The sequence below is a fragment of the Chelonoidis abingdonii genome, chromosome 10, assembly GCF_003597395.2.
Source record: "Chelonoidis abingdonii isolate Lonesome George chromosome 10, CheloAbing_2.0, whole genome shotgun sequence".
Lineage (NCBI taxonomy): Eukaryota > Metazoa > Chordata > Testudines > Testudinidae > Chelonoidis > Chelonoidis abingdonii.
The window spans coordinates 74,997,094-75,022,148 of record NC_133778.1 but is presented as its reverse complement, the minus strand read 5'-3'; the positions used below and the strand labels follow the sequence as shown (position 1 = coordinate 75,022,148).

At 43.4% G+C, this 25,055-nt stretch overlaps 1 protein-coding gene across 1 annotated transcript in view; it reads right to left on the bottom strand.

Moving 5' to 3' along the window:
* CNTNAP5 (contactin associated protein family member 5) overlaps positions 1-25,055 on the bottom strand; it is a 451,740-nt gene that overhangs the window by 155,636 nt on the left and 271,049 nt on the right. The window contains exon 11 of the mRNA XM_075070316.1: positions 7,141-7,247. Coding sequence (XP_074926417.1) covers positions 7,141-7,247 — 107 coding nt within the window. The remainder of the gene's footprint in view (positions 1-7,140; positions 7,248-25,055) is intronic.

Below are 25,055 nucleotides of genomic sequence, written 5' to 3'. Positions count from 1 at the left end.
TTAAAGGGAAGTCCACCGCTTCTTTACAGGTTCTTCCTTTCCCAAGTATTCCCCCTGTGATTAGTATGCTTAAAATCCTCTTCTTTGCACTCTCTTCTCATCCACATGTGAAGACACTGATGTTTCCCTTGCTTAGCTAACCCTGCATGTTGAACTGAACTAAGTGCAGAGAAAGCTACAGTAGAGACTCGACTTTGGCCATTTTTCTAGTAAACCTAGCTAAAAAGTTTCCTTAAATCATTGATACCAATATGAACCACAAGCACTGGTTCCTGATCAGCACTCAAAGTTTGCCTTATGAGATACACCACCTTTTTAGAGCTGACAACAAATCATTCAACAAATTCATTCACTTAAAAAAATCAGTTTTCCAAGCATTATTTCCCAATGTATTTCTAATTACTTTGGGAACTGATCACAAACAGTTCATTACAAATATTCAGTAGTTTATATTGAAAATAAGAGCTGTGTAGATTACTTCGGATTGGTCAAATATGTCCTCAAGGAATCAATTCTGAAGCACTTAGAGGACAGGAAAGTGATCAGGAACAGTCAACATGGATTCACCAAGGCCAAGTCATGCCTGACTAACCTAATTACCTTCTATGACAAGATAAGTGTGGCTGTGGATGAGGGGAAAGCAGTGGACATGTTATTCCTTGCCTTTAGCAAAGCTTTTGATACAGTCTCCTACAGTACTCTTGCCATCAAGTTAAAGAAGCATGGGCTCGATGAATGGACTATAAGGTGGATAGAAAGCTGGCTAGATTGTCAGGCTCAACGGGTAGTGATCAATGGCTCCATGTTTGTTGGCAGACGGTTTCAAGCAGAGTGCCCCAAGGGCTGGTCCTGGGGACGGTTTTGTTCAATATCTTCATTAATGATCTGGAGGATGGCATGGACTGCACCCTGAGCAAGTTTGTAGATGACGCTAAACTGGGAGGAGTAATAGATAAGCTGGAGAGTAGGGATAGGATACAGAGGGGCCTAGACAAATTAGAGGATTGAGTCAAAAGAAATCTGATGAGGTTCAACAAGGACAACTGCAGAGTCCTGCATTTAGGACGGAAGAATCCCATGCATTGCTACAGACTAGGGACCGAGTGGCTAGGCAGCAGTTCTGCAGAAAAGGATCTAGGGGTTACAGTGGACTAGCAGCTGGATATGAGTCAGCAGTGTGCCCTTCTTGACAAGAAGGCTAATGGCATTTTGGGCTGTTTAAGTAGGGGCATTGCCAGCAGATCGAGGGACATGATCATTCCCCTCTATTCAACATTGGTGAGGCCTTATCTGGAGTACTGTATCCAGTTTTGGGCCTCACACTACAAGAAGGACGTAGAAAAACTGGAAAGAATCCAGAGGAGGGCAACAAAAATGATTAGGGGGCTGGAGCACATGATTTATGAGTAGAGACAGAGGGAACTGGGATTGTTTAGTCTGCAGAAGAGAAGAATGAGGGGGGATTTGATAGCTGCTTTCAACTACCTTAAAGGGAGCTCAAAAGAGGATGGATCTAGACTGTTCTCAGTGGTACCTGATGACAGAACAAGGAGTAATGGTCTCAAGTTGCAGTGGGGGAGGTTTGGGTTGGATATTAGGAAAAACTTTCACTCAGAGAGTGATGAAGTACTGGAATAGGTTACCTAGGGAGGTGAAGGAATCCCCTTCCTTAGAAGTTTTTAAGGTCAGGCTTGACAAAGCCCTGGTTGGAATGATTTAGCTGGGGATTGGTCCTGCTTTGAGCAGGGGGTTGGACTAGATGGCCTCCTGAGGTCCCTTCCAACCCTGATATTCTGTGATTCTACATATCACATGATAGTGCTGTTCTCTGACTGCATGAGTGATTTTACTAAAATCTGGCAGAAGCAACTCAGAATCACTTATTGTGTTGTAGCAGATAAAAGGATTAAGGAAATCTAGAGAACATTAAACCTTGCTTTTAATGGAATGCACAGGTATTACCAAACAGTGGCTGGATGAGATGGTAATTGACACATGGCAAATGTGCATGTATGCAAAATGGTAGTTGAGTTTGGTGTGGTGATATCCTTTCTGGCTCATTTAATGGTCTCTGTTGTTTCTGATCCTTTGAGTAAAGGACTTTATAAATTGTATCACAAGATGGAAGTTGGGTCTGATGATTGGAACAGTCAACTGGGCATCAAAATCCTGGGTTCTGTTTCCAGGTCTGCCATAAAGTCCAGCAGTGGCCTTGGGGAAGTCAGTTATCCTGAATATTCAGCCCTACCACAAAAGGGTGCTGTTAAGTACGCTTACTAAAGTGCTTTGAGATCCCAGGATGAAGATTTAGGATCATTATTTTACCCAGTTCTTATATACATCAGGCCCAAAAGATTTGCTCTATATTTACTTGGTGTATGCAATCCGGTCAAGCCAAACAACAGTGTTCTGATCAACAATGTTCAAGGCATGAAGACCTCTGGGAAGCTGAATCATTTTGCAGTCCTCAACAATGTATGTCATGGTTTGTGGCTGCCCACACTGAGATAGCGGTGCGATAGCCGCAGCACAAGTTCCGTGTATGATACAAAAACAAATGAGAAGGTTCTATTGCCTTTGTGGTAAATCAAACCCAGCATGATGCTGAGCGTGCTCTGAGAAAAGATAATTAATTGTCACTTTCTCTGGAGACTATGAAGCTCCCCATGTGTCCTCTACCATAAATCCCTCACCCGGTAAACTATCCACAATGGGTGCTGTGAGGGCAGATGACCTTGTGGTGGATTAAACAAGTCTTTAGTTAATGGCAGATGTGGCACATCACACAATTTTATCACAAGATTTGCTCTCATAGGCTCAGAATGATGGGTGTTTGATCAAACATCCTTTGTAAGCAACAACAAATGAAGCAATATGCATTGGGGAGGTTCCTTCTCTCCTTGATTTAACAGCAGAAGGATTAACGCAGGCAGTAAATTATGGGAATGATTGTGCTATATGGGTGAGGGTAACAACTGTCATGTTAAATGCCAAAAACTGATATCTGCACTCCTGAAAACTGGCTTTGACAGCTCTGCTGCTGATGGACTAATATAGACCTGCAGCGATATGCCTGGATGACAGATGGCTTATTGTCCCTTTTAAAAATACATATTTATTGATCTGATAAGGAATGTGTTATTTCCACAGAGAGCTGAAAATTAAGCTAACCACAATGTCATCTTACTAGCCAATCACAAGGGATCTTTTTATTACTCGGAGGGATAGAGTGACTAAATGTCCCAATTTTATAGGGACAGTCCCGATATTTGGGGCTTTTTCTTATATAAGCACCTCTGCCCCACCCCTTCCTGTGTCCTTATTTTTCATACTTATTATCTGATCACTGTTCTCAGGGATCACACAATTTCCCTAGAATTCAAACCAATCCTCTGGCAAAGGGAGGTCACTTCAACCAATTCTGTTCGGTCCCTACCCCACTGAGGTTTGGGTCAGGGCTGTGTGCCAGTCTCTTGGCTGCAAAGCTACTGCAAGCCGCACTAGACCCAGGATCGCATGCGGGTCTCCTTGACGGACAGGATGAAAGAACCAGGAATGCCTAACCTGCTCCTGACAGGAGCAATGGTGGAGGGTGAAGACAAAGGAGGAGCTGGAAGAGGAGAATGGAAAGACAACCTGAGAACCACTCAAGCAGGATATAGGATTGTCATGATAAAGCAAAACATGTGTCTTGCTCTTGGGAGCCCTGAAATGTAGCTGCTCAGAGATCGAGACAGAGGGAGGGATGTGGAGGTGAACTGGGGGGAAGGGAACACATTCATTTCAAAGGCATTCAGGACTGACATAGGCAGACCTGAAAAAGTGTAGAGTCTGTCCCCTACTTGCTCCAGCTTGGAACACAAGGAACAAATTCCAAACGCAGAAAATCCATTGTGCTACTGAAGAGAGAAAGAAAGATAAGGAAAACAAAGAACTGAATTATTGTTCGCTTGTTTTTTTGAAGACACAAAAGAAAAAGCCCTAAATGCACATTCTGCAGATATCTGTGCTGAAGGGGAGTACAGATAAAATATCTACAACAGGGTCAGCAGATAGGAAGACAATTCATATTCACACACGGGAAAGATGCTATGAGGGAAGCTTATGCCAGAAAGAGTAGGCTTGATACGACTATTGAACACATGCATGGCCTGAGTCATAAACCTCCAATACAGATGTCCAAATACTTTGGGAAGCATCTATCCTGGGAGTGCTTGGATAGTCACAACACTATGTAGTGGTTAGTGCAGGAAACTAGCCATTCAGGACTCCTTGATGCTAGTCTACCTGACTTACTGCTAGAAGCAAATTAGTGACCCTCTCTAAACCTCATTTGACTAATCTGTAAAATGGGTATAGTACTTCTCTACATTACCAGAGGTTTTATGGGACAATGGGCCAGGCCCTCAGCTGGTTTTAAACAGTATAGCTCCATGGAAGCTGAGTGTTTCATTGTATAGAAACACTTTATGAATCTCAGATCAGAAGTGGTGTGTGCAGTAACTGAGAGTTGTCCTAGTTTGGTCCCTAGGAAAGCTGTCCTAGGACACTAAAAGTCCTGGGTTTTGCCAGTCATGATCCCACTGGATCCCTCAACACCTGGTGGCTGTCCCAGGGGGAGCTGCATGGTGGCAGCACCTGCCCAGAGGCAAATCTGGCTCTGGAGTGTTTGGGAGTCACTGGGACAGGACATCTCAGAAGCAGCAAGCAGGACAGGGGAACTGGGGGATGGCACGTCCAGTCACCTTTGTTCAGTTACCTGCTGCAGGGGTCACCACTCAGCAGGAGCGGGGTGGATTTGGCTGGCACAATGTTCTGCTTGGCAAGGTCAAAGCCCAGGGCAGCCCCAAGAGCAGAAGCCCCCTGTTTCTGGGAGTGGGGTGGGCAGGTGGTATATGGGTTGTACTTGGTGGTATATGGGGGCCAGCAACCCTGAGTGGCATAATTATTAAAAATCTCCTTTCGGGGCACAGGGGCTCACTTATGCTAGCATTGCACTGAGAGCTCTAGGACATTTCCAGTCTTATAGGGGTCATCCTCCGGCAGCTAGAAAGACCACTGAGGCATGTGCAAGATGCATAGAAAGGCATGTGCAAGATTCATCATGTACCAAAGCAAATATCAAGACTTGAATTAAATTCTGTTAATTATTTTCTCCCAAAGCATTTGGACATATCGACAGCTCCAGAACTTGGAGAATTTAGCCACTTCAGACATTTCTCATCATCTTTTATACCAATGTTCAGTGCTCTGCTGAAAGGCTAATATAGACAAGAAAAGATGGACTTTCTGAAAGCTACAGTATAGCTCTGAGCCTTAAAACCACAGAAATACACAAATGGAAGATGAAAAAGTCTAAGGAGGTAACAGAACCTACTGGAATAAGGATCATTGTGCATTTGACAGAGCTGTAACCTTTTGTAACCCTTGACCATGTTATGTGACTGAGGCCAAATCATAAAAATTGATCTCTTGCCACCACTCCTGCGTGACACACCTTTTTTTCACAAGAAACTGATCATGTTGGATATGGGTTAGTTTGGCATTTACACAAAAACTCATAATACAAAGCCATTGGTTCTTGGAATCAGACCTCTCACCACAAAGTAAGAAAGGCTTTTACTCTGCTCTCTTGCTCCAAGACTACATCCCTGCACACTGGGTTTTGGTTAGAGTGACCCTTCACCCAGGGAATATTTAGTACAGTTCTTTTGCCCTCTTTTTACACAATACAGTGAAATAGAATTAATTACTTCTATACTCAAAACTTAAAAGGAAAGTTAACCAAAACAATCAAAATTTTCATGGCAGAGTGGTGGATAATAAAAATGCAAATGAAGTATGACCCTACTAACATGAGATCTGTAGAAGCGAGGATTGTGAGAGGTGAGTGGGAAAGAACTGTGTGAGAAGTTGTTGCGACCTTGTGCCTATAATGAGGAACGTAGACTGGCGTCTAAATAGAAGTGAGAAAAATAAGATATCAAGATGGTCTATGTAGAAACAAAATGCAGCTGTTGCTTATTATTGTATGTAACAAAAAGTATAAATGCTTGCTGTAATTGTTTACCAGTGAAGAGACCTGCCTGGGACTGGGGCAACTCTGTGTCCTAGGGCACTCTCTCTCTCGCTAAACAATTGTAAAGAGAACAAAAAGTATCCGACTCTGCTGCACCCAACCAATAAGTGAGAACTAAGTTTTTTTCCAACGATACAGATGTATATATGTGCATGCGTGTGCGCACATGTACACACATATGCCTACTGGTATGCCTATAATGAATGGACATTAGACCTGGGCAAAAACCAGAGAAACAAATTAGGAATATTTTCTTTAAATGTTTCCCTTTTTTACTCCAAAATTTGAAACGTAATAAAAGTACAAAGAAAATTGACCAGCTATGTAGCTATCCTGCTGCAGTATTTTAAATTCTGAAATGTCATCAGAACATTGTAATGTGATAAATTTTGACTAGATATAATTCATACAGTTATATTAATATGTAAAAACTTTGTTGTGAAACAGTTAAAGTTGCCTCCCCACACACGATATTACAAAACCATATACAATAAAAAAAATTATTTAACAGAACATATCCTCTGCAGCCCACAGCCATGTTACCATTGGTACAAGTACCGAACACCTGACATCATAGTTCACCCCCTTTTCACCACACTACCTGTTCCCATCACTATTATGAGCGTGCTACATAGCAGCGGTATGACCAGTCCCTCAAAAATACACACAAAAGAACATTTTTTCTATAGCAAGAGATCTTGATGAACCAGTAAAATGTGAAAAATACAGAAACAGCAAGTTACAAAAAGAAACCCAATTCTTTGGTGGTGGCTGAAAAGAAGGAGATGAGAAAATACGATAAAGAAGAACGGAAGAGAGTTCTTTGACTTTTGATTTATCTCCAGAAATTCTTCTTCCAGTGTGTCAAGAGACTTGTGTGTTTGTGTAATGGATTCCTTTGCTGTTTCTAGTCTAACTGCTGACCCTTCGCAATCCTGTCTGAGCACAGTCTATTGCTTCCTGTAATAACAGATGACTTCTCGAAGCACTCCCTCTGTGCTTTAGCACCACAACTTCTATCAGGCCAGCCTTATCCAAGTGTGCTTAACTGGTTTACTTACAGTTATGGCAGGTTGCTCCCATGTAACCCATTTCGCTACAATCACAGTAAAAGGTGGTCCAGGACTGGGAGCATTTTCCTCCATGTTCACAGTAGTTGGGCAAACATCTAATTGGAGATATTAAAAAAGCCAATTAATTTTAAGCATTTCAGCATTGATAGTACAGGCAAGAAAGTGTCCCATCCCCCTGAGACCACACACACACACACACACACACACCCTGAGTTCTGGCACTGCATCACTTCACACAATGGCTGAAATACTTATTTCTTCCTCTGATCTGTGATCCACTTGAAACAACAACATTCAAAACCAATACCCTGTACCACAGATAATACATTCAAAGAGAAGCCCTTACTGATAACAAAATGCTCAGCTTGTTTTCAGTCCCTAAGAAACCAAAATGCCACTTTCATTCTGATCTCAGATAAGGAGAACAAATACCAGGTGAAAAAAAGCGATAGAAGACCTTTTTTTTTCAAAAGAGGCGGCTTTCCTCCCCCAGCTCCCGCCTTTCTCCTTTGGTCTAATGTGGTTTGCAGCTATACAAATTAAGCTGCACTTCAACTGTGGAAGCACAAACAATACATAAGCCTCAAAGTAAAGGAAAAAAATGTGTTTATGAATTGTGTAATTTCTGCTCATCTCTTCATTTTAGTTGGTGTTCCTCCAAAGCATTATTGCCAAGTGATTATTAAAAGAAGAAAGAGGTATAACAGTATGCAGCAAGGGAATTGAATAGAAGCAGAAACTGTGAGAGGCAAATCTAATCTAACGTGAAGTAAGACATTCTGATCTCCGTTACACTGGTGTAAAACCAGTCTCTTTGTTGACTTCGATGGAATTACACCAACGTAACTGAAAGCAGAGCTTGCCGTGATGTCTTTATTTCCTACCGTATATTGGATAATCTCCTTGATGTTGTATGTTTCTTTTTTAAGTCAGTAACCTGTTTATACAGAATAATTCACTTAGCTCTGGTCTACACTGGAGGGGGGAGATCAATCTAAATTACATAACTTCAGCTATGTGAATTATGTAGCTGAAGTTGATGTATTTAGATCGACATATCATGGTGTCTTCACCATGGTGAGTCGACTGCTGCTGCTCCCCTGTCGACTCTGCCTGCGCCTCTTGCCGAGCTGGGAGTACAGGAGTCAACGAGAGAGCACTTGGGGGTCGCGGGGACTAGATGCAATAAATCGATCCCTGCTGGATCAATTGCTGCTTGCTGATCCAGCCGGTAGCGAAGACATACCCCATGATGTAGATGGGAAAGAAAGACAATCCATCCACTTCACATGCACTACAACTGCATTATCTGTTCCCGTGCTGTAATCGCCCAGCCTTTGCTCCTTTCCACGGCACAGATCCTCAGCTGGTGTAAATCAGCAGTGAAGTCAGTGGAGCTACATTGATTTACACCAGCTGTAGCCCTGGGCAGGAGGGAGCATGCTCAGCTGCTCTGTGGGGATGGCACATGTCTGTGTTTGTTCTGTGGTTTGTGTCATCATTTACTAACAATCCCACCATGTTATTTAACTGAGCACAGCTTGCTTCCTCTAGGGCTCTGACAAACAACTCACTGTTTATATTCATACCTGGACAAGGGTGTCACTAAGCATAAAAGTACCAGATGCAAAACCCTTCTGTAACCCACACACCATCTGAGTGTGGTATTCTGTCCCATCTAGTGGCACTGAGACCACGCAGAGAGAGAGATAATATGATTCTGCTCTAAAGGCTTAGCTAACAGACAGTGAGCTTTTAGCTCACACGGTAGACGCTCATGCACTAAACTCCAGAGGCCCCAGGTTTGATCCCGCCCACCAACGACTGGGGTCTGTCAGCATTACACTTGCAGAACACATGCAGCAGTAGTCTCTACAATTGCTCCACTTTGTACGTTTACATCAACTCTACTTGAGTTCAAAGCCTATCTAGATCCTGATTCTCATGCTGATCCAAACACCAAGAGCCTGAACTGCATTTTTTAGGGAACAGGAAAAAAACCTGTGTTCTCGGTCCAACACATGGTTTCTGCAAAACCACCACCATGTTGGCACACAAGGGTGTCACCTTACAATGAAGAGTGCAATGTGAATTTTGAGTTGCACTAGAGTGAAACACGAAAGGGAAGAATGAGCAGGCAAGTCTAAGCTGAACATTCCCAGTCTTTTTAATCTCTCCTTGCATGGAAGTTGTTCTATACCTCTAATCATTTTTGTTGCCCTTCTCTGTACCTTTTCCAATTCTAATACATCTTTTTTTGAGATGGGATGATGAGAATTGCACGCAGCATCTAAACTGTGGACATACCAAGGATTTATGTCATGGCATCATGATATTACCAATCCCTTTCCTAGTAGTTTAGAGTAATCCCATGACTGCTCCAACTCATGGCAAGGCTAGAGCTAGCAAAGAGCAGCCTGCAAGGTCCAGGAGCTGCAACCCTCTCTCTGACACATCCGGCCCTGTGTTTGGATGCAGGGGAGAATCTGATCCAGAGAGTCTCCTGTCTGAGACAATATGCCCTATGGAAAGTTTCTGATGGCCAAATGAAAAGCAACCCATAGTAATTTTTGATAATAATGAGATGTACTTCCCTGCTGCATGCGCTAGCAGTGATGAAAATCTTAGAGGTCAGGTATGACAGGCTGTGGAAGTCGGCAGTGTTGCTATCCTGCACAGAAGCCTCTCTGCAAGATGACTCCAAAGAACAGGGTCCATGCTGTTGCAGGGAGCAGGGAAAGGATGGAACAGTAAGGACAGCTGCTTTCTGTGACACAATTCTCCTAACCTCTGTGAAGGACACTATTGCCATTAATTTACCTGCTGCACCTCTCTAAGTCAGAATGCCTCACCCCTGAAAGCATATTCAGGGGTAGCAACCAGTGTTTATTGACAGTGGGATTCCTGCAGAAGTTGCCCTGCCAAGGGGCTAGAGGGGAAGTGGAGAACTAGGAGTCAGAGAAGAGGCAAAAGACCGCAACAGAGATCCATACAAATCTCAAGGTTCCACTGGCGATAGCAGGCAGACTCCTGCCTCTTATGGGAGACAGGAATCCTGGATGCCCCAAAGGAAGAATAAAGAGGAAGCACTTTCAGAGTGCCTGAGTTAGTCCCACTGACCTTCTCCATGGACTCAGGCGCTGTTGAAAATTTTACATAAATGCCATAAATCCAGCCCCTTGCTGTCCTGTCCCCTTCACAGATGTACGCTGTGTAGTGGCTGATAAAGCCCATCAACATTACTTGGCATTTGTACAACTCCATTTAGCAGAAAGATCCCAAGGCACTGGACAAATGCTAATTAACCCTCCCAGCACCCATGAGAAGCAAGTATTCCTATCCTTATTTACAGACAGGAAAGCTTAAGCATGGACAGATGCAGTGACTTTTTCAAGGTCACCAGCATTTCCAGGAACAGAACACAGGGCTCTTGAATGTCTATTCCCCTTCTTTAACGTCTTTTTCTGCAAATTTCTTAAATCAACAACAGTTCAATTGAAAAATATATCCTGCACCCTCCCTACTTCATCCTAGAAAGGCAGGGTCGTCTAATGGATAAGACATTTCAAATCTCTGGCCAGCTTCATGGGGCAGAATTTGTCTCGGCTCTTATGTCCTCTAGTGCCATGGGACACTAATACAAGCTAGAGCAGCCATTAGGCTACCTTAAGTTTCACTCCCACTTCAGTGGATCACATTGGGCTTGCAAGGGTGCAGATTTGTCCACCTTAGCCATGCTTCCTTCCTCCTGGCGACACATGTCTTCCCCTTCTTAGCCCCTGCACCAAAATGCTCCTTGTATCCCCTGCTTCCATGGAGGCTTGTACATCTCAGTTATGCCACCTGTAAGACGGGGATAGTAATACCTACTTCAAAGAGGTGTTGGAAAGAAAACTTACTGCTTGTGCAGCACTTAAAAGATGTGAAGTGCTAAGCACAGTACTGTGTTAGCATCATTATCATCACTTACAGAATTGTATCATTAACCGATGAACACATTTTCTGCCCATTTAAGTTACCTCTTATTAATTAACCCCATGAAATAAAGTTAATTACTAGTCATTTGAGGTTTCCCAAAGGTCCATGTCTGATGCTTAGCCACATATATTCTAACAGAACAGCTTTCCTTTAAACGCTTTAGAAGACAAATGGAAATGAAAACTGACCTTCAACTTTCCAAAGACATTTTTCTTCCCCCAATAATGCTCAAAATGCAAGTTGCATTGTCTGTATAGGCTTTAATGTTGTTAATAAATTCAAAATTAGACTGTTTGCATTCTTTAGTCTATTTGCTTTAATTAGCACCAGCTGCATCGCTCTCATTTTTGGTCAGATAACGAACTCTTCTAAAAGCTTCTGAAACCAATTTCTGTACAACTCTATGCTAAGAATTACCATAATCCTATTCGAGTCCAGCAGTTATGTGTTCATTAGAAGTTTAATTTATCCTAATTGCCATCGAAGCCAACATTAGGAAATAGCCATGGTGAAAATTAATCAAGGGACGGATAAATTATTGGCTGTCTAATTCTGCAATTGTCCCAGATTCCTGGGTCCAATTACATTATCTTTTTGTACTACAGGAGTGGCTACTTTTTATCTGTATTGCGGTAGCGTCTAGAGGTTTCAGCTGAGATCACAGCCCCATTATGCTAGGCCCTGTCCATAAACATAGTAACAGACAGTCCCTGCCCCCAAGAATTTGCAATCCAAATAGACAAAGGAAAGGTTATTGTCATTTTTACAGATGACAAGAAACTAAGAAACTTGCCCATGATTTCACGAGGAGTCTGTGGCAAAGACAGGACTCCAGGGCTGGTTCCCAGACCTGCACCATAATCACAGGACCATGGCATCACATGGCAGTTGATTTTGACAATGTTTAGCCAATCAGGCGTAATTTCCTTCTTTGGAAGAAGCCTCCGAATTTAAAGTAAAACCAAGCTGGAATATACAGTCACTGAAGGCATAGCCTGAAAAGAGGAATAGCAATCTATGGGTAAAACACTTTGCTCTAAAATGCACATGTGGGGTTCCCTGTGACTTCAAAGAGAGATCTGCACACACATGGGAGGGCAGAATTTGACCCCTTTGATGGGAATGATCAAAGAATAATGATAATAAAGTGACTTGAATGGAAAGACTGAAGAAGATCCATGTGTTTGATCTTGCATTTGGCATTAAATGAATCTGGTGCTTTCACTGAGCTCTTCATGGGCTCTGGATGATATCCCACAGTCAGTACAAGTCATCACACATGCACCAGTCACTGCCCCCCATCCAGTTGGAGGAGGAAAATAGAAAAAAAGGACCAGTTCAGTACTAAAGTTCCACAGATTCTCTCTACTTTGAGGCACTTAAATAAGTGCCTAAATTAATCCCATAAATGCAATAGAAAATCCGAAGGCAAGAATCGTGTAGAAACGAATATGAAAGCATCCAAATCAAGGTATTTTTAAAATTAAATCTATGCTTGTTCTCTCTCTATATATACACAAAGACTCATAGAAATGTAGGGACCTCAAGAGGTCATCTACTCCATCTCCCTGCACTGAGGTAACATTAGGTATATCTAGACCATCCCTGACAGGTGTTTGTCTATCTCTTCTTAAAACTTCCAGTGACGGGGATGCCACAACCTTTCTAGGTAACATGAGAGAGTGAGTATAGATATAATTTTAAAAAAATACGTAACAATATTAGCATGCACACACAAATAAAACAATTATTGTATATTCTGAGGTACATCCTCAGCTGCCATACATGGATGCAGTTCTGTTGAAGTGAATGGAGCAGGGCCAACGGACACAAGCTGAGAATTGTGCCAACAGAACTTTCCATCCAATGATCTTAGACCACTTTCTAAATATTAATGACTCAAAAAACTCAGAACCCCCCCCTCTTAGGTAAGTCAGTAATACTACTCTGCTGAAGAGAAGAAAGTGACTGGCCCAAGACACAAAGTCGTCTGTGGCCGACCAGGAACACAACATAGGTCCCCTGGCTCCCATCCCTGAGCTTTTCACGGACTAAAAGATATAATTGAGTGTATAGTATTCATACACCTTCAGGTTCTAAAATGGAGGGAGGGAGCCTGCTGGCTAGTGAGCTCAACAGTCCAGAGATGGGAAACTTTCAGGTAAAGATTCTGTGGATAAGTCCAACCCTTCAAAAAAAAAAAGCACCAAGAGAGTTTTACTGTCGATGAGGTACAGAAAGATCTCCTTTTTTTAGAGGTCTCATTGGACAGAGCAAGTTGCAGATTACACAAGTTAATCAGAACAATCAAGGACTTGGAAAGTAAAGCGTCAGGTGATTTAAGGATTTCAAAACGAGTGCTTAATTGGCAAAAGTGGTGCTTAACACTGGAACTCTCTATTACAGCTGGTCATAACTTTCCCCTCTCCCCATGAAATATGGCCTTTTTTTCCCTAAACTTAAAACTTTGAGAATAGACTTTTGTGTTTTTGATTTTTTCTGTTATTTTTCTTGAAATTTAATTTTTTTCCAAACATTGAACTTTTGAATTTTCAGGTTAATTGTATCGCCTCTTTTTTTCTCTTCCTTCATTCTACCCTCCCTTCCTCCCCGCCCACCCCCTACATATTGGTGTTGACTGCAATACAATAAATGATACCTTAGCTTGGGTTTGTTTTTTAATCCTCCCCCTCTCACACACACACTTTTTCATTTCTTTTTCCAGCTTTATTTTTGCCCCTCTAACTTTTCAGAATGTGCTCAACTTTGGAAGATCTGGAGTGCCAGATAGTCTTTCCTTTTTGCCAATGCTTTCTTTTCTCAAACTGGAGGATGTTTTGAAAAGATATGGAGTACCAAAATGAAAAATGAAAACAGGCTATCTTGGCCTTCAATTCTTTCCATTACACTCAGTGACACAAGAAAGAAAGACAGAAAGAAAGAGAAAGAAAAAGGAAAACCAACAATATGAAATGTCAATTTTTTTCCAGAAATATTCCATGAAAATTTTTGAAAAAAAAGTTTCATTTTGATTCCTGTGAAATTGTAAAAGGTTTGAAATACTGAATTTTCTTATTACATTACTGTGTCCATATTTCAACCAGCTCTAATCTCTATCCTCATCAGTCCAAGCTCAGATACCATGGTGATAAGACATACCTACACAGAGAAAGCCTAGATTTGGTGACCCACAGGACACACTCTAAGATTCATATGGTTTCTCAGGTCTTTCATGGTGGTGGGGGCAGGATGGTGGAATGGAGCTGTTCTGCAGGGGAAGGAACAGAGCCCATTATATTGCAGGTATGTTTTTAAAGTTTAATTGTTGTTGTTAAAAGTTGCATTGATAACACTACATGCACCCAGAGTTTAAGAATTAAATGTATGTAAATACAGATGCTTCCCAACTTACTCAAGTGTTCCGTTCCGGAACGCCTTGTGTAACTCGAATTTTGCATAAGTCAGGAATGTATACCCGACCATTAAGTAAAAAAAAAAAACAAAACAACTTTCTAGCTTATGGAACTTTGCTAAGTGTGGGATTTGCGTAAGTCGGGTTTGTGTAACATGGAGAGAGTTGTAAATAAGAGATACATAAAACATTATCTAGTTGGAATTCAATATTTTGCAAGGCAAACTCAGGGAATCCATCTGCAAGGACTTAGTAAATAAATAGAAAGAACAGGACATTACAATGACATGCATCTGTATAGGGCCGACCAATGTACCAGGAGAGTGCTTGTTAACGTGAACGATGGATATCCAAGCAATTCCAGTAAAGGGAACACCACTCTGCACCCTCCTATATTCCCTTAGAAGCTCAGAGCTGAAGACTCAGACCCCAAGAGGTGGTCAAGTCACCCCACTACTACAAAACACCTGGTTGAAAAGTCTTGCAGAGTTGCCTCTTAGGCTGCAAGTGTTCAAACTAAGCAGTGGTAGCAGAAGCAGAAACACTGCCTGCTATCAGGAGACCCACTCTCTACACCGAAGCCAATCGGTGAACAGCACTGGCTTCACAAGTTTTATGGAAAGAACCAAACAGAGCAGCTGTCTCAGAATCACAAATGTTGCTGAAGAGATCACTCTGCTCGCACTACTCCTAAAATTACTTGTAATCCTAATTGTTAAGCATATTTCATGTGTTTGCTTGCTTGATCTCAGTTACCCTGGAATTATATTGGGGTAATGAGACTGGAAGTTGGCACAATCTTGAATAGTGTATGGAGTTCTGGTTGCCCCATATTAAAAAGAATTGGAAAAGGTGCAGAGAAGAGCAACAAGAATGATTGGGCGTGGGGGGCTGGAACAGCTTCCATACCAGGCAAGATTAAAAAAAATTGGGTCTCTTCAGCCTAGAAAAGAGAAGAATAAGGGAGGGTGGATGGGGATATAATAGAGGTCTATAAAATCATAACTGGTGTGGAGAAAGTGAATAAGGAAGTGTTATTTACCTCTTCAGATAACATAAGAACTAGAGGTCACCCAATGAAATTAAGAGGCAACAGATTTAAAACAAACATCAGGGAGTACTTCTTCACACAACGCACAGTCAGCCTGTGGAATTTGTTGCCAGGGGATGTTGTGAAGAACAAAAATGCAACTGAATTAATTAATTAAATAAATTAGAAAATGAATTAAATAAGCTCATGGAAGATAGGCCCATTGAAGGCTATTAGACAAGATGATCAGGAATGCTACCCCATACTGGAGGTGTCCCTAAACCTCCAACTGCCAGACACAGGGACTGGCTAAGAGGGGATGGATCACTCAGTAATTGTCCTGTTCTGTTCATTCCCTCTGAAGCACCTGGCATTGGCCACTGTCAGAAGACAGTATGCTGGGCTAGATGGAAAATTGGTCTGACCATTATGGCTATTTTTATGTTCTTAAAACATTTTTTCTTTAGACTAAAAACACCCACAGGCAGTTTTTCTGATAAAGAAAAAGGCTACTTCAGAACACCGAAATGGAGTTCAGATGCTACAGTGTTGAGTATGCCATAAGAGCCTGAACAGAATAGGATGGCACTGTCCTGCTACCTGACTTTCTTCTGCTCTTCTATTGGACACTGCAATATACATTGTCCTTTTTCATTGTTCTTGGAGTCTGTGATGCCGGCATAAAGCAAAGGCAGGCAAAATATTTAGCAAGTGTTCCTTCCAGTTCCAGATATCAGCACTAGACAGCAGGGCGAATTGATTTTAATCAAAAAGATTTTAATCAGCAAGGCGGAAATGTTGATTTAAATAATTGATTTTAATTTTGTTTTTCACTGGTACTTTTTTAGTTATTTTCCTATAGAAAGATTGATTCTCATTGATCGGCATATTTTGGCACTTCTTTTTGCTAATCAGGCGGAGAAGCTATATAATTGCTTAAATAAAGGTCTATAAATCCAGTGTATCAAATATATTCAGATTCTTTTTACTTTTTTATGCTGGGAAATGATGTGTGATGCATTTCTAATTTAGTAGATGGTGATTTACTTTTTACTTGAGATTTGTGTTATGCTGCATTTGGATGGAAATTGGAGTTCAATTAAAAATGCACAAAAACAGCATTTTTAAATTGTTTCTATTAGTTAAATAAAACTACCTAAAGTGTGCTGGAAACAAAAAGATTAAGTTTATCAAAACACGTTTTGCATCAAAAACTAACTGATTAACAAATGAAGTATTATATGTAGTTAGTGAACTGAACTGATTGTTTCTGTTCACCATGTCCTTCCGGATTCTAGACCTAATAGATTTTATCCTGCCACATCCTGCTTTTCGTCATTGCCTGAAATGAGGAAAAATAAGCTTTCCTGCGTTTTCAACTCCCAATTGATGTCTCAACTTTGAAAGATCCAGTCATTGAACCAAACTGGCCAAATGAACTCAAATGAAGCAAATATTCTCTCTGTACCTGCAGAACAGGATACTGCTGTCAAAAGTCAGTTTAGAACCTGATTCCAGGTGGTCAACCAGTGACTTCCCCTGGGTCAGTGGCTTGACTTTCTTTAAAACTTTGGTAGCAAACGTACTGTTTGAATATATTTTTAATTCATTTCAATTATTTTAATGGATGATAGTAAGTTTAGGCCTGAACATAGGCTGACCTAATTTTAAATAGAATTTTTAAAATACATTTTTGTTTTCATCTCCCCTCCTAGACAGTGTCCAAGGGGTAGGTGCAGGACCCTGGCAAAAGCCATAAGACACCAAACATTGCCCTTTGTCCATTGATACTCTGGGGCCATGACTAGGCAACTTCTCCCCTAGCCCACTCACAGGGTTGGCCCATTGTGTGCTTGTTCCCCCATGATAGCCTAATTTCACAATGGCCCTGCTCTTCACAAATAAACATTCTTGATGGATAATCATCACAGAAGGGGCATTTTAACAGTGAAACAGCTGACAATGTCACTCCTGGGATTTGCTATGCTTCCTTGTCAGTCATCCTGTGAGAAGCTACGTCATTAGCTGCATTAAGCATGCGGGTTTTCAATATTGCAGTAGATATGGAGCAGTTTTAGGGGTGTCCTTCTGAATGGCCCAGTCCCAAACAAAAGCTGGGCTCTAATTTCCAGGCTCAGGAACTGTAAATGAGTTGCTAATTTTCTTCCCCTCCAGTCCTGCTGCCATATAAGGGCAATCAGTCTGGTCTAGGAGAGCTACACCCAAAAGGGAGGTATCTCAAATAGTTCTCATTCACATCACGTCTAAATTGTTCTCATTTATTAGAAGAGGGTCGGTTTTTTCTTTCACTGAATACTGGCTTTAAAAAAAAGAAGAAAATGTTATGGGAAAACAATCTCCTTTTCAAAATTTTTGCATATTTCCCCTGGATCCTTCTATCCCACCAAACTCCTCAACCCTGAAAACAAGGTTGGGATTTTTTCCTCGCTCTCCTTTGCCATTCCCGCTGCCTCCCCTTTTCAGCAGAAAAACAGAAATATGGAGAAAGGGAGGGCATGTAACCAAAAAAAGAAAGCAGGTTTAAAAATATCCAAACATCCAAAAATGTTAAGTAAAATATTTCATACAAAACATTCAGAATGAAATGTAAGCAAGGTGCTAGGTGCCATACAAACAGAAGGCCCCAGCCCTGAGGCGTTTATAGTCTAAACAGGCAACAAAGACACAGGGTGGGAGAGGAACTCAGTGGTCACCCAGCAGAGTGGGGAATAGCACCCTGAATTCCTATCTACTAGACTGTACTGCCTCAAAGAATGGGGCAGATTCTAGGGCAGGCCTGCACAACACGCAGCCCGGTGGCCCAGAGGGGGTGAGTAGGTAAGCGGCGGGTGAGGGAGGGGGTGCTGAGGAGGCACGCAGGCAGTGACAGGGGCTGAGTACGCGAGCTGGTTGGTGGGGGGCTGAGAAGGCGAGTGGGAGGGCAGTGGCGGGGCGACACGTGAGCTGGTGGAGGGCAGGGGGGCTGAGAAGGCGAGTGGGAAGGCAGTGGTGGGGGCTGAGGAGGCGAGCTGGGGAGCGAGGGGCTGAGGAGGCGAGAGGGCAGGCAGTGGCAGTGGCAGGGGCTGAGGAGGCGAGCTGGGGGGGGTGGGAGGCTGAAGAGGCGAGAGAGTGGGCAGGGGCAGGGGCTGAGGAGGCGAGCCGGGGGGGTGGGAGGCTGAGGAGGCGAGAGGGCAGGCAGTGGCAGTGGCAGGGGCTGAGGAGGCGAGAGGGCAGGCAGTGGCAGTGGCAGGGGCTGAGGAGGCGAGAGGGCAGGCAGTGGCAGTGGCAGTGGCAGGGGCTGAGGAGGCGAGAGGGCAGGCAGTGGCAGTGGCAGGGGCTGAGGAGGCGAGCCGAGGGGTGGGGGGCTGAGGAGGCGAGAGAGTGGGCAGTGGCAGGGGCTGAGGAGGCGAGTCGTAGGGTGGGGGGCTGAGGAGGCGAGCCGGGAGGAGTGGGGGGCTGAGAAGGCGAGAGGGCGGGCAGGGGCTGAGGAGGCGAGTGAGCGGGCAGCAGCGGGGGCTGAGGAGGCGAGCCGGGAGGGGTGGGGGGCTGAGGAGGCGAGAGGGCGGGCAGTGGCAGGGGCTGAGGCGGCGAGGCGAGGGGGTGGGACGCTGAGGAGGAAAGCGAGTAGTCAATGGCTGACCTGTTCTGCTGATCTGGTCTGGCTCCCATCCCCTCTCCAAGGGTTGCAGCTGTCTCGAGGTGCTGCCTTCCACGCCTTCCTCAGTCACATCTCATTCATTCACCAGGGCAATTAATTACAATATTGGGGGAAGATCTTATTCTACTTCTAGCAGAACGACATTTTTCTTTTACCTTAATTATACTACCTTAGGGGCCAGCTATAACATATTAGCAAAGTTCAATACCACTGTTTGGGTGGGGCAGCACTGGGGAAGGAGGGTTTGTTTCCACGAGGCGGGCGGTGCTGGGGTGGGGGTGAGTATTTCAGGGGGACTTGGTGGCTCTGGGGAAGGGGGAGGGGTTCGGCCCTCAGCTGTTTTCTTTGGAGTAATATGACCCTTGCTGCTTTACGAGTTGTGCAGGCCTATTCTAGGGGCAGATCCTAGAAGGTGTTCAATTCTAGTATTCTGGTTCAATTCATAACAGAAATAAGAGTAGGTTACAATGGTCACATACAGGTTTAGCACTAATCAAGAGTGTGTGGAAGCAGAATAAATATTCCTGGCTATGTCTCTATGTGTTTATGGCTGGCCCAGAATGCATTCAATTATAGGAGTGTATTTCTAATGAGAGCCCAATTAATTGCCAAACAAGCAATGAAAAATAAGAAAACTATAAAAGGATTTTTTTTTCCCAGAAAGAAAATAATCTAGTACATGAAATGGAAGTGAGCAACTGAGGCCTCGGGGAAAAAGATATTAAACGCTGAAAATGGGAACACTACCTAAATTTAGAATGGATATGAAATAGGATTCCTTCTCAGATTCCATCCACAACATACTGCAGGTTATTTATTTGGGGGCAAATGCAATATCAAAATTTTGCTTCTTCAGTCCCAGCCAGGAATTAATTCACAATAAAGGAAATAAAGCTGAAACATATTGGGCATAATTAGCTAGAATATTATCTTGGTTTTGTGGCCAGCTTAAAAAAAATAAATCATATGATGTTTGGAATCTGCTGTAGGCCATAAATTAAATCTTCAAGAGAAGAGCTGGCAAGTGCATATAGAGGGTTGTGTTTTCAGTGGATTTATCCCAACCTCTTTTACCTGTAATAGCATCTAATTTCCCCAATGTCCTTTTTCTGCTGTTTGACACATACAAGCAATACAAGTTCAATATCAAAAGGGTGGGGGGAGAAAGGGGAAAGAACAGTCAGGAACTTTTTTTTTTTTTTTTTTTTTAAAGAGCAAAACGTGTTTAGCAGATCCAGGAAGATGATGAGAAAAAAAGCTGAATTTGAAAGGTCAGCTCCATTCAGCAAGGAAAATATCACATTAAGCAGACTTCTTTAGAAGATGCTTTGGAGGCTTTTCATATAGAGAGAGAATAAACAGCATGTGAAAGGGGTAGGGAAAATAAGTACACAATTGATTTGCACTTATTAATACTGCATAACTTCTCAGTAGCAGAGGGAAGCAGACCCATAAATCAGCTCTATACGGTCATCTCTAATGGGTTAAGATGTTAACGTCAATCCCTTCATGCTGAGGGCTGTTTATACCACACACTGTTCTCTCCATTTGTATTTATTAGGAGACTCGGAATAAGCAGCTGAATCTTGATTTAATAAGAACGACAATGCTTAGTGTGAGCTTCCATCTGACTACCAGGCAGGGCGGGATACTGAGGCGATGATACCACGGTGATGAGCTTGTTCAAAATGTCATGGACCATAGAGCAGATAGTGAGACACGCAGAGCCGAGTTTGCATTCCTGTTCACTAGGCTCAGGGAACTGGAACTCCTGGGATATCCTGCAAGACACTCCACCTTCTGCCAAGGTGGCTCTGACCTGCATCCATTTTTTTGTTTGTTTAGAGAACTGGAGATCACTGTGGGGCCCTTGACAGGCACTATCAATGCTTGACTTAGTAAGGGGAGGTGCCAATCGTATTTAAAATGCAGAGGACAACCCATGTCAAAGAAGCATCATGAAGGACGCAGCATTAGGAAGAGCAGTAATCGGATTACAATGGCGTATCCATTCATTCATTCATTCATTCATTCCAGTCTTGATCTTTACAGAACTCCGCCTCAGTGAGCCTTTAATGTACATTTAAAAACTCAAGAACATAAGTGTTACAAAACATAAATGATCAAAAGCAGCAGCATTTCTCCCCCTTCCCCAACCCTGCCTTGTCTCACCTACTCACCGAACTGAAGGGGTTCAAAATCCCCAACCATTAGACTTGCCTACCCCCCTCACCAGCCCTAGTCCTCTCCAAATGCCTGCTCACATGGACAGGCTTCAGAACGTCCTCTGGTGTGAGTTACTTCCCACCTGGGCCATGGCAGGAAGGAGATAATTCCAAAGGAGGGGCCCTGATGGAGAATACTCTGCCAGCAGCCAACTCAAGCATCCCCTTGGATCTCAAATGAGACAGAATGGTGGGGTAGGGGAAGGCATTTGCAGAGGCCTCAGGTCGTTGATAAAAGTATGATTATTGTATCATGATTGGTTATGGGGCACAATTTCTGCCCAGAGCGTGACTAGAGCAGCCAATTCTCTGGGCACCTATGAGAAGTGACAAGGCAAAGGAATCAAAGTCTCATTCCCACCCTCCTCCTGTAGAGGCCAAAGAAGTATTCACCATAGGCTACTCCAATGGGTCATCTCCAGGAGACTTGTGCAGCCTTTCTGCTGGAGTGGAAGAACAGGAAAAGAGGAATCATGCAGCGATCCCCGGGTCTTCCCTCCCTCCATGTTCTCCCCTCCACATCCATGGAGGCAGGTTTTTCCCCCTGAATATATTCCCCAAATAAGCTTTAGATCTCTGGGTCCCAGTGCATCACATGGGAGACACAGAGAGTGCCTGATGTGAGTCTGAGCTGCAGGCAGCCTTGCGGGGTTCATTTTTCTATTCTGAGCATCTGGCCTCCTGCATGAGCCGACAGGGGCTTCCTAAGACCGAACAGAGCATCTGTGCCATATGGTGAAAGGCTGGAATTCTGCAGCATTTCCAGACCTGCTTCAACCAGCCAGGTTTGTGGATTTTAATCTTAATCGCACATTTTTCTAGCATCCATGGCAGCAATTCAGCAGCAACATCTTTATGTGTCCATGATCCAGCATCTATTCTCTGCGCCCGGTGCCAGCCACAGCAGCCAACCCGTTCTGCCTTAGGCTTACAGCTAGTATTTCTAGTCCCATTAGCTGACACTGTCAGCCAATCGCCAAGTTGGAAATCCCAAAGCTAATCAACGACACAGCCAAGTTCTCAGTCTCTGCATATTTATTTTTCTAGCCATTTTATAATGTTTAATAAGCAGTTGCTGGAATTTGCCTCAGCCTTCATTTCCCACTAGAAAGAGAGAGATGACAGTATTTGCATATATGCACACCTGTACTCCTCCTCTCCATGGCCCTGAGTGGAGGAAAGTAGACCATAAGTAAACAATAATTAGCACTTACACTGCGCCTTTCCCACAATGCTCATCACAAAGCATTTTATGATATGCAGGAATATTACAGTCCTCACTGTGCAAATGGTGAGATGAAGGCACAGAGTGTTACCTAAGGTTACAAAACAAGTTACACCACTCTTGGACATAAATAGCATTATTCCTGATTTACACTGGTATGAGTCAGAGGAGAATATGGACCAACGTTGTGTGCACTTATAGAATCCTAGAAATGTAGGGCTGGTAGGGGCAACCAGTCCAACAACCTGTACTGAGGCAGGACCAAGCATACCTTCTATAGCAATCTCTCATTGTGGGCCTCAAGGCTCTTTACAAACATCAATGAATGGAGTCTCCCAATACTCCTATCAGGTAGGCGTCACATACATTTTGCAGACAAGGCTTGTAATGTGCCCAAGATTACAGTTCCTCATGACCAAAATGGAGACCAGGGGGCCTACTTGCTATGATCACTTCACACAACCCTGCCTCTGAATGACCAAGGAGATACCCAGGCCACAGCAGGACCCAGTGACCACATCTGACTGCATTTGCACTTCATCCTTTAGCATTTTAAATAGAGGACGCTGGGGGATGAGCACAGATTTATTGCATTTGTAGAAATGGGGCATTCATGGTTCAGAGTCAAGTTAGGAAAGTGGCAAATTGGTTCAACAAAACTTGAAATAAAAGTGCAGGAGTTCTGGCTTTCACCCAGATGCCCACCAAGACACAGCCATTGGAGAGGATTCAAGGCAACAAGCATGAAATCACGAGAAGCAGCTCAGGCTGGCTGGCCCATGTCTGGTGGGAGGACTAGCTTGGTGATTTGAGCATTGGCTTGCTAAACCCAGGGCTGAAAGTTCAATCCTTCAGGATGCCACTTAGGGACAAAAATCAGTACTTGGTCCTGCTAGCGAAGGCAGAAGGCTGGACTCGATGACCTTTCAGGATCCATTCCAGTTCTATGAGATAGGTGTATCTCCATATATTATTACATGACATCTCCCAACAGTGTCTGAGAGCTGCACTTTTCAAACGAGCCTTCCCATGGGGGTGAGATGCAGCACAATTCTCAGAGGCTTCCTGAAAGATTTGAACACATGCTTGTCCCCTTCTCCCTCCTCTCCTGCAGAGTAACGTTACTTGCACTGATACTACCGATTGCATAGCCATAACAACAAGCCACAGATCCTCCTGGTGGAGAAACCTAAAACATGGTCATTTATTTCTCCTCTGTGCTTTTGTAACCACAGGCACCTATGGACTCAAAAGAGCCTCTTCTTTGTCCTTCATGCTTGAAGGTCTGTGTGCGCACATGGGGCAGAGTGACCACAGCTAGGCAGCAGTGAGCTCCGACTCCTGCTTACCATGCAAAACTTGTTCATTTCCCTATTACGTTGTCTTTCCCTTGCGTCCTTCCATTTTATCCAACAACAACATTGTGTCATAAACCGAGATTATAAACTCTTGATGACACCTAGCACTATGGGGTCCTGATCCTCAACTGGGGCCTCTTGGTACTACATAAGAGTTGATATTATCAACTATTATTACTAGGATACTAAATAAATACTAATGTTAAGGAAGTCTGGCATAGATCAAGGGATTGACAATGGGACGAGGAATCTGTAGGTCACCAAATGAAGTAGCGACTGAAGTTAATCTTCTAAGGCAGAGCACAACAGGTGCTAATTAGGAGTCTCATGGGCACTCTCAGCCAAGAAGTCCAAGGGAAATGGAGCAGAGAGGTGGAACTTGCCCTCTCAGTGCTAGCTCTGGTCCCTCAAGATTGTGGCTGAGGCTCACTGGTTTGTAAAGATGCATGCACGAGGGGAGGCTTCCACTGCCACTGCAGGAGTTGCTCCTGCTCAAAGGCAGCGGAGGGGTCTTCAGTCTCCAGAGATGTCAGTCTACAGCTTTTCATCAGTGTGAAAAACAATGAAAGGGGAGGCCAGCCTGACACTCTGACTGCTGCCTCCGGGGCCAGTGCATTTGACTTACTGCCATGCTAGATGTTGCTGTAATTCCTCATCCTGCTGAGTGAGAAGCTTCTTGTTATTGAATTGCTGACCCCTTCCATGCCCTTTCCCGGAGACCACTGGCCAGGATCGAGAATTCTTCATAAGCTTTCCAAAATATCAAGGAACCGAATGCGTGAGTGAGGAAAGTGTTAAAACTGAGACACTTTGGCCTGAGACTTAAATGCCCGCGTCAAGTGATTGGGCAACAAAATGGCAAATGAAATTTAATTTGGATAAATGTAAAGTAATGCACACTGGAAAAAATAACCCCAACTATACATACAATATGATGGGGGCTAATTTAGCTATAACGAGTCAGGAAAAAGATCTTAGCATCATCGTGGATAGTTCTCTGAAGATGTCCACGCAGTG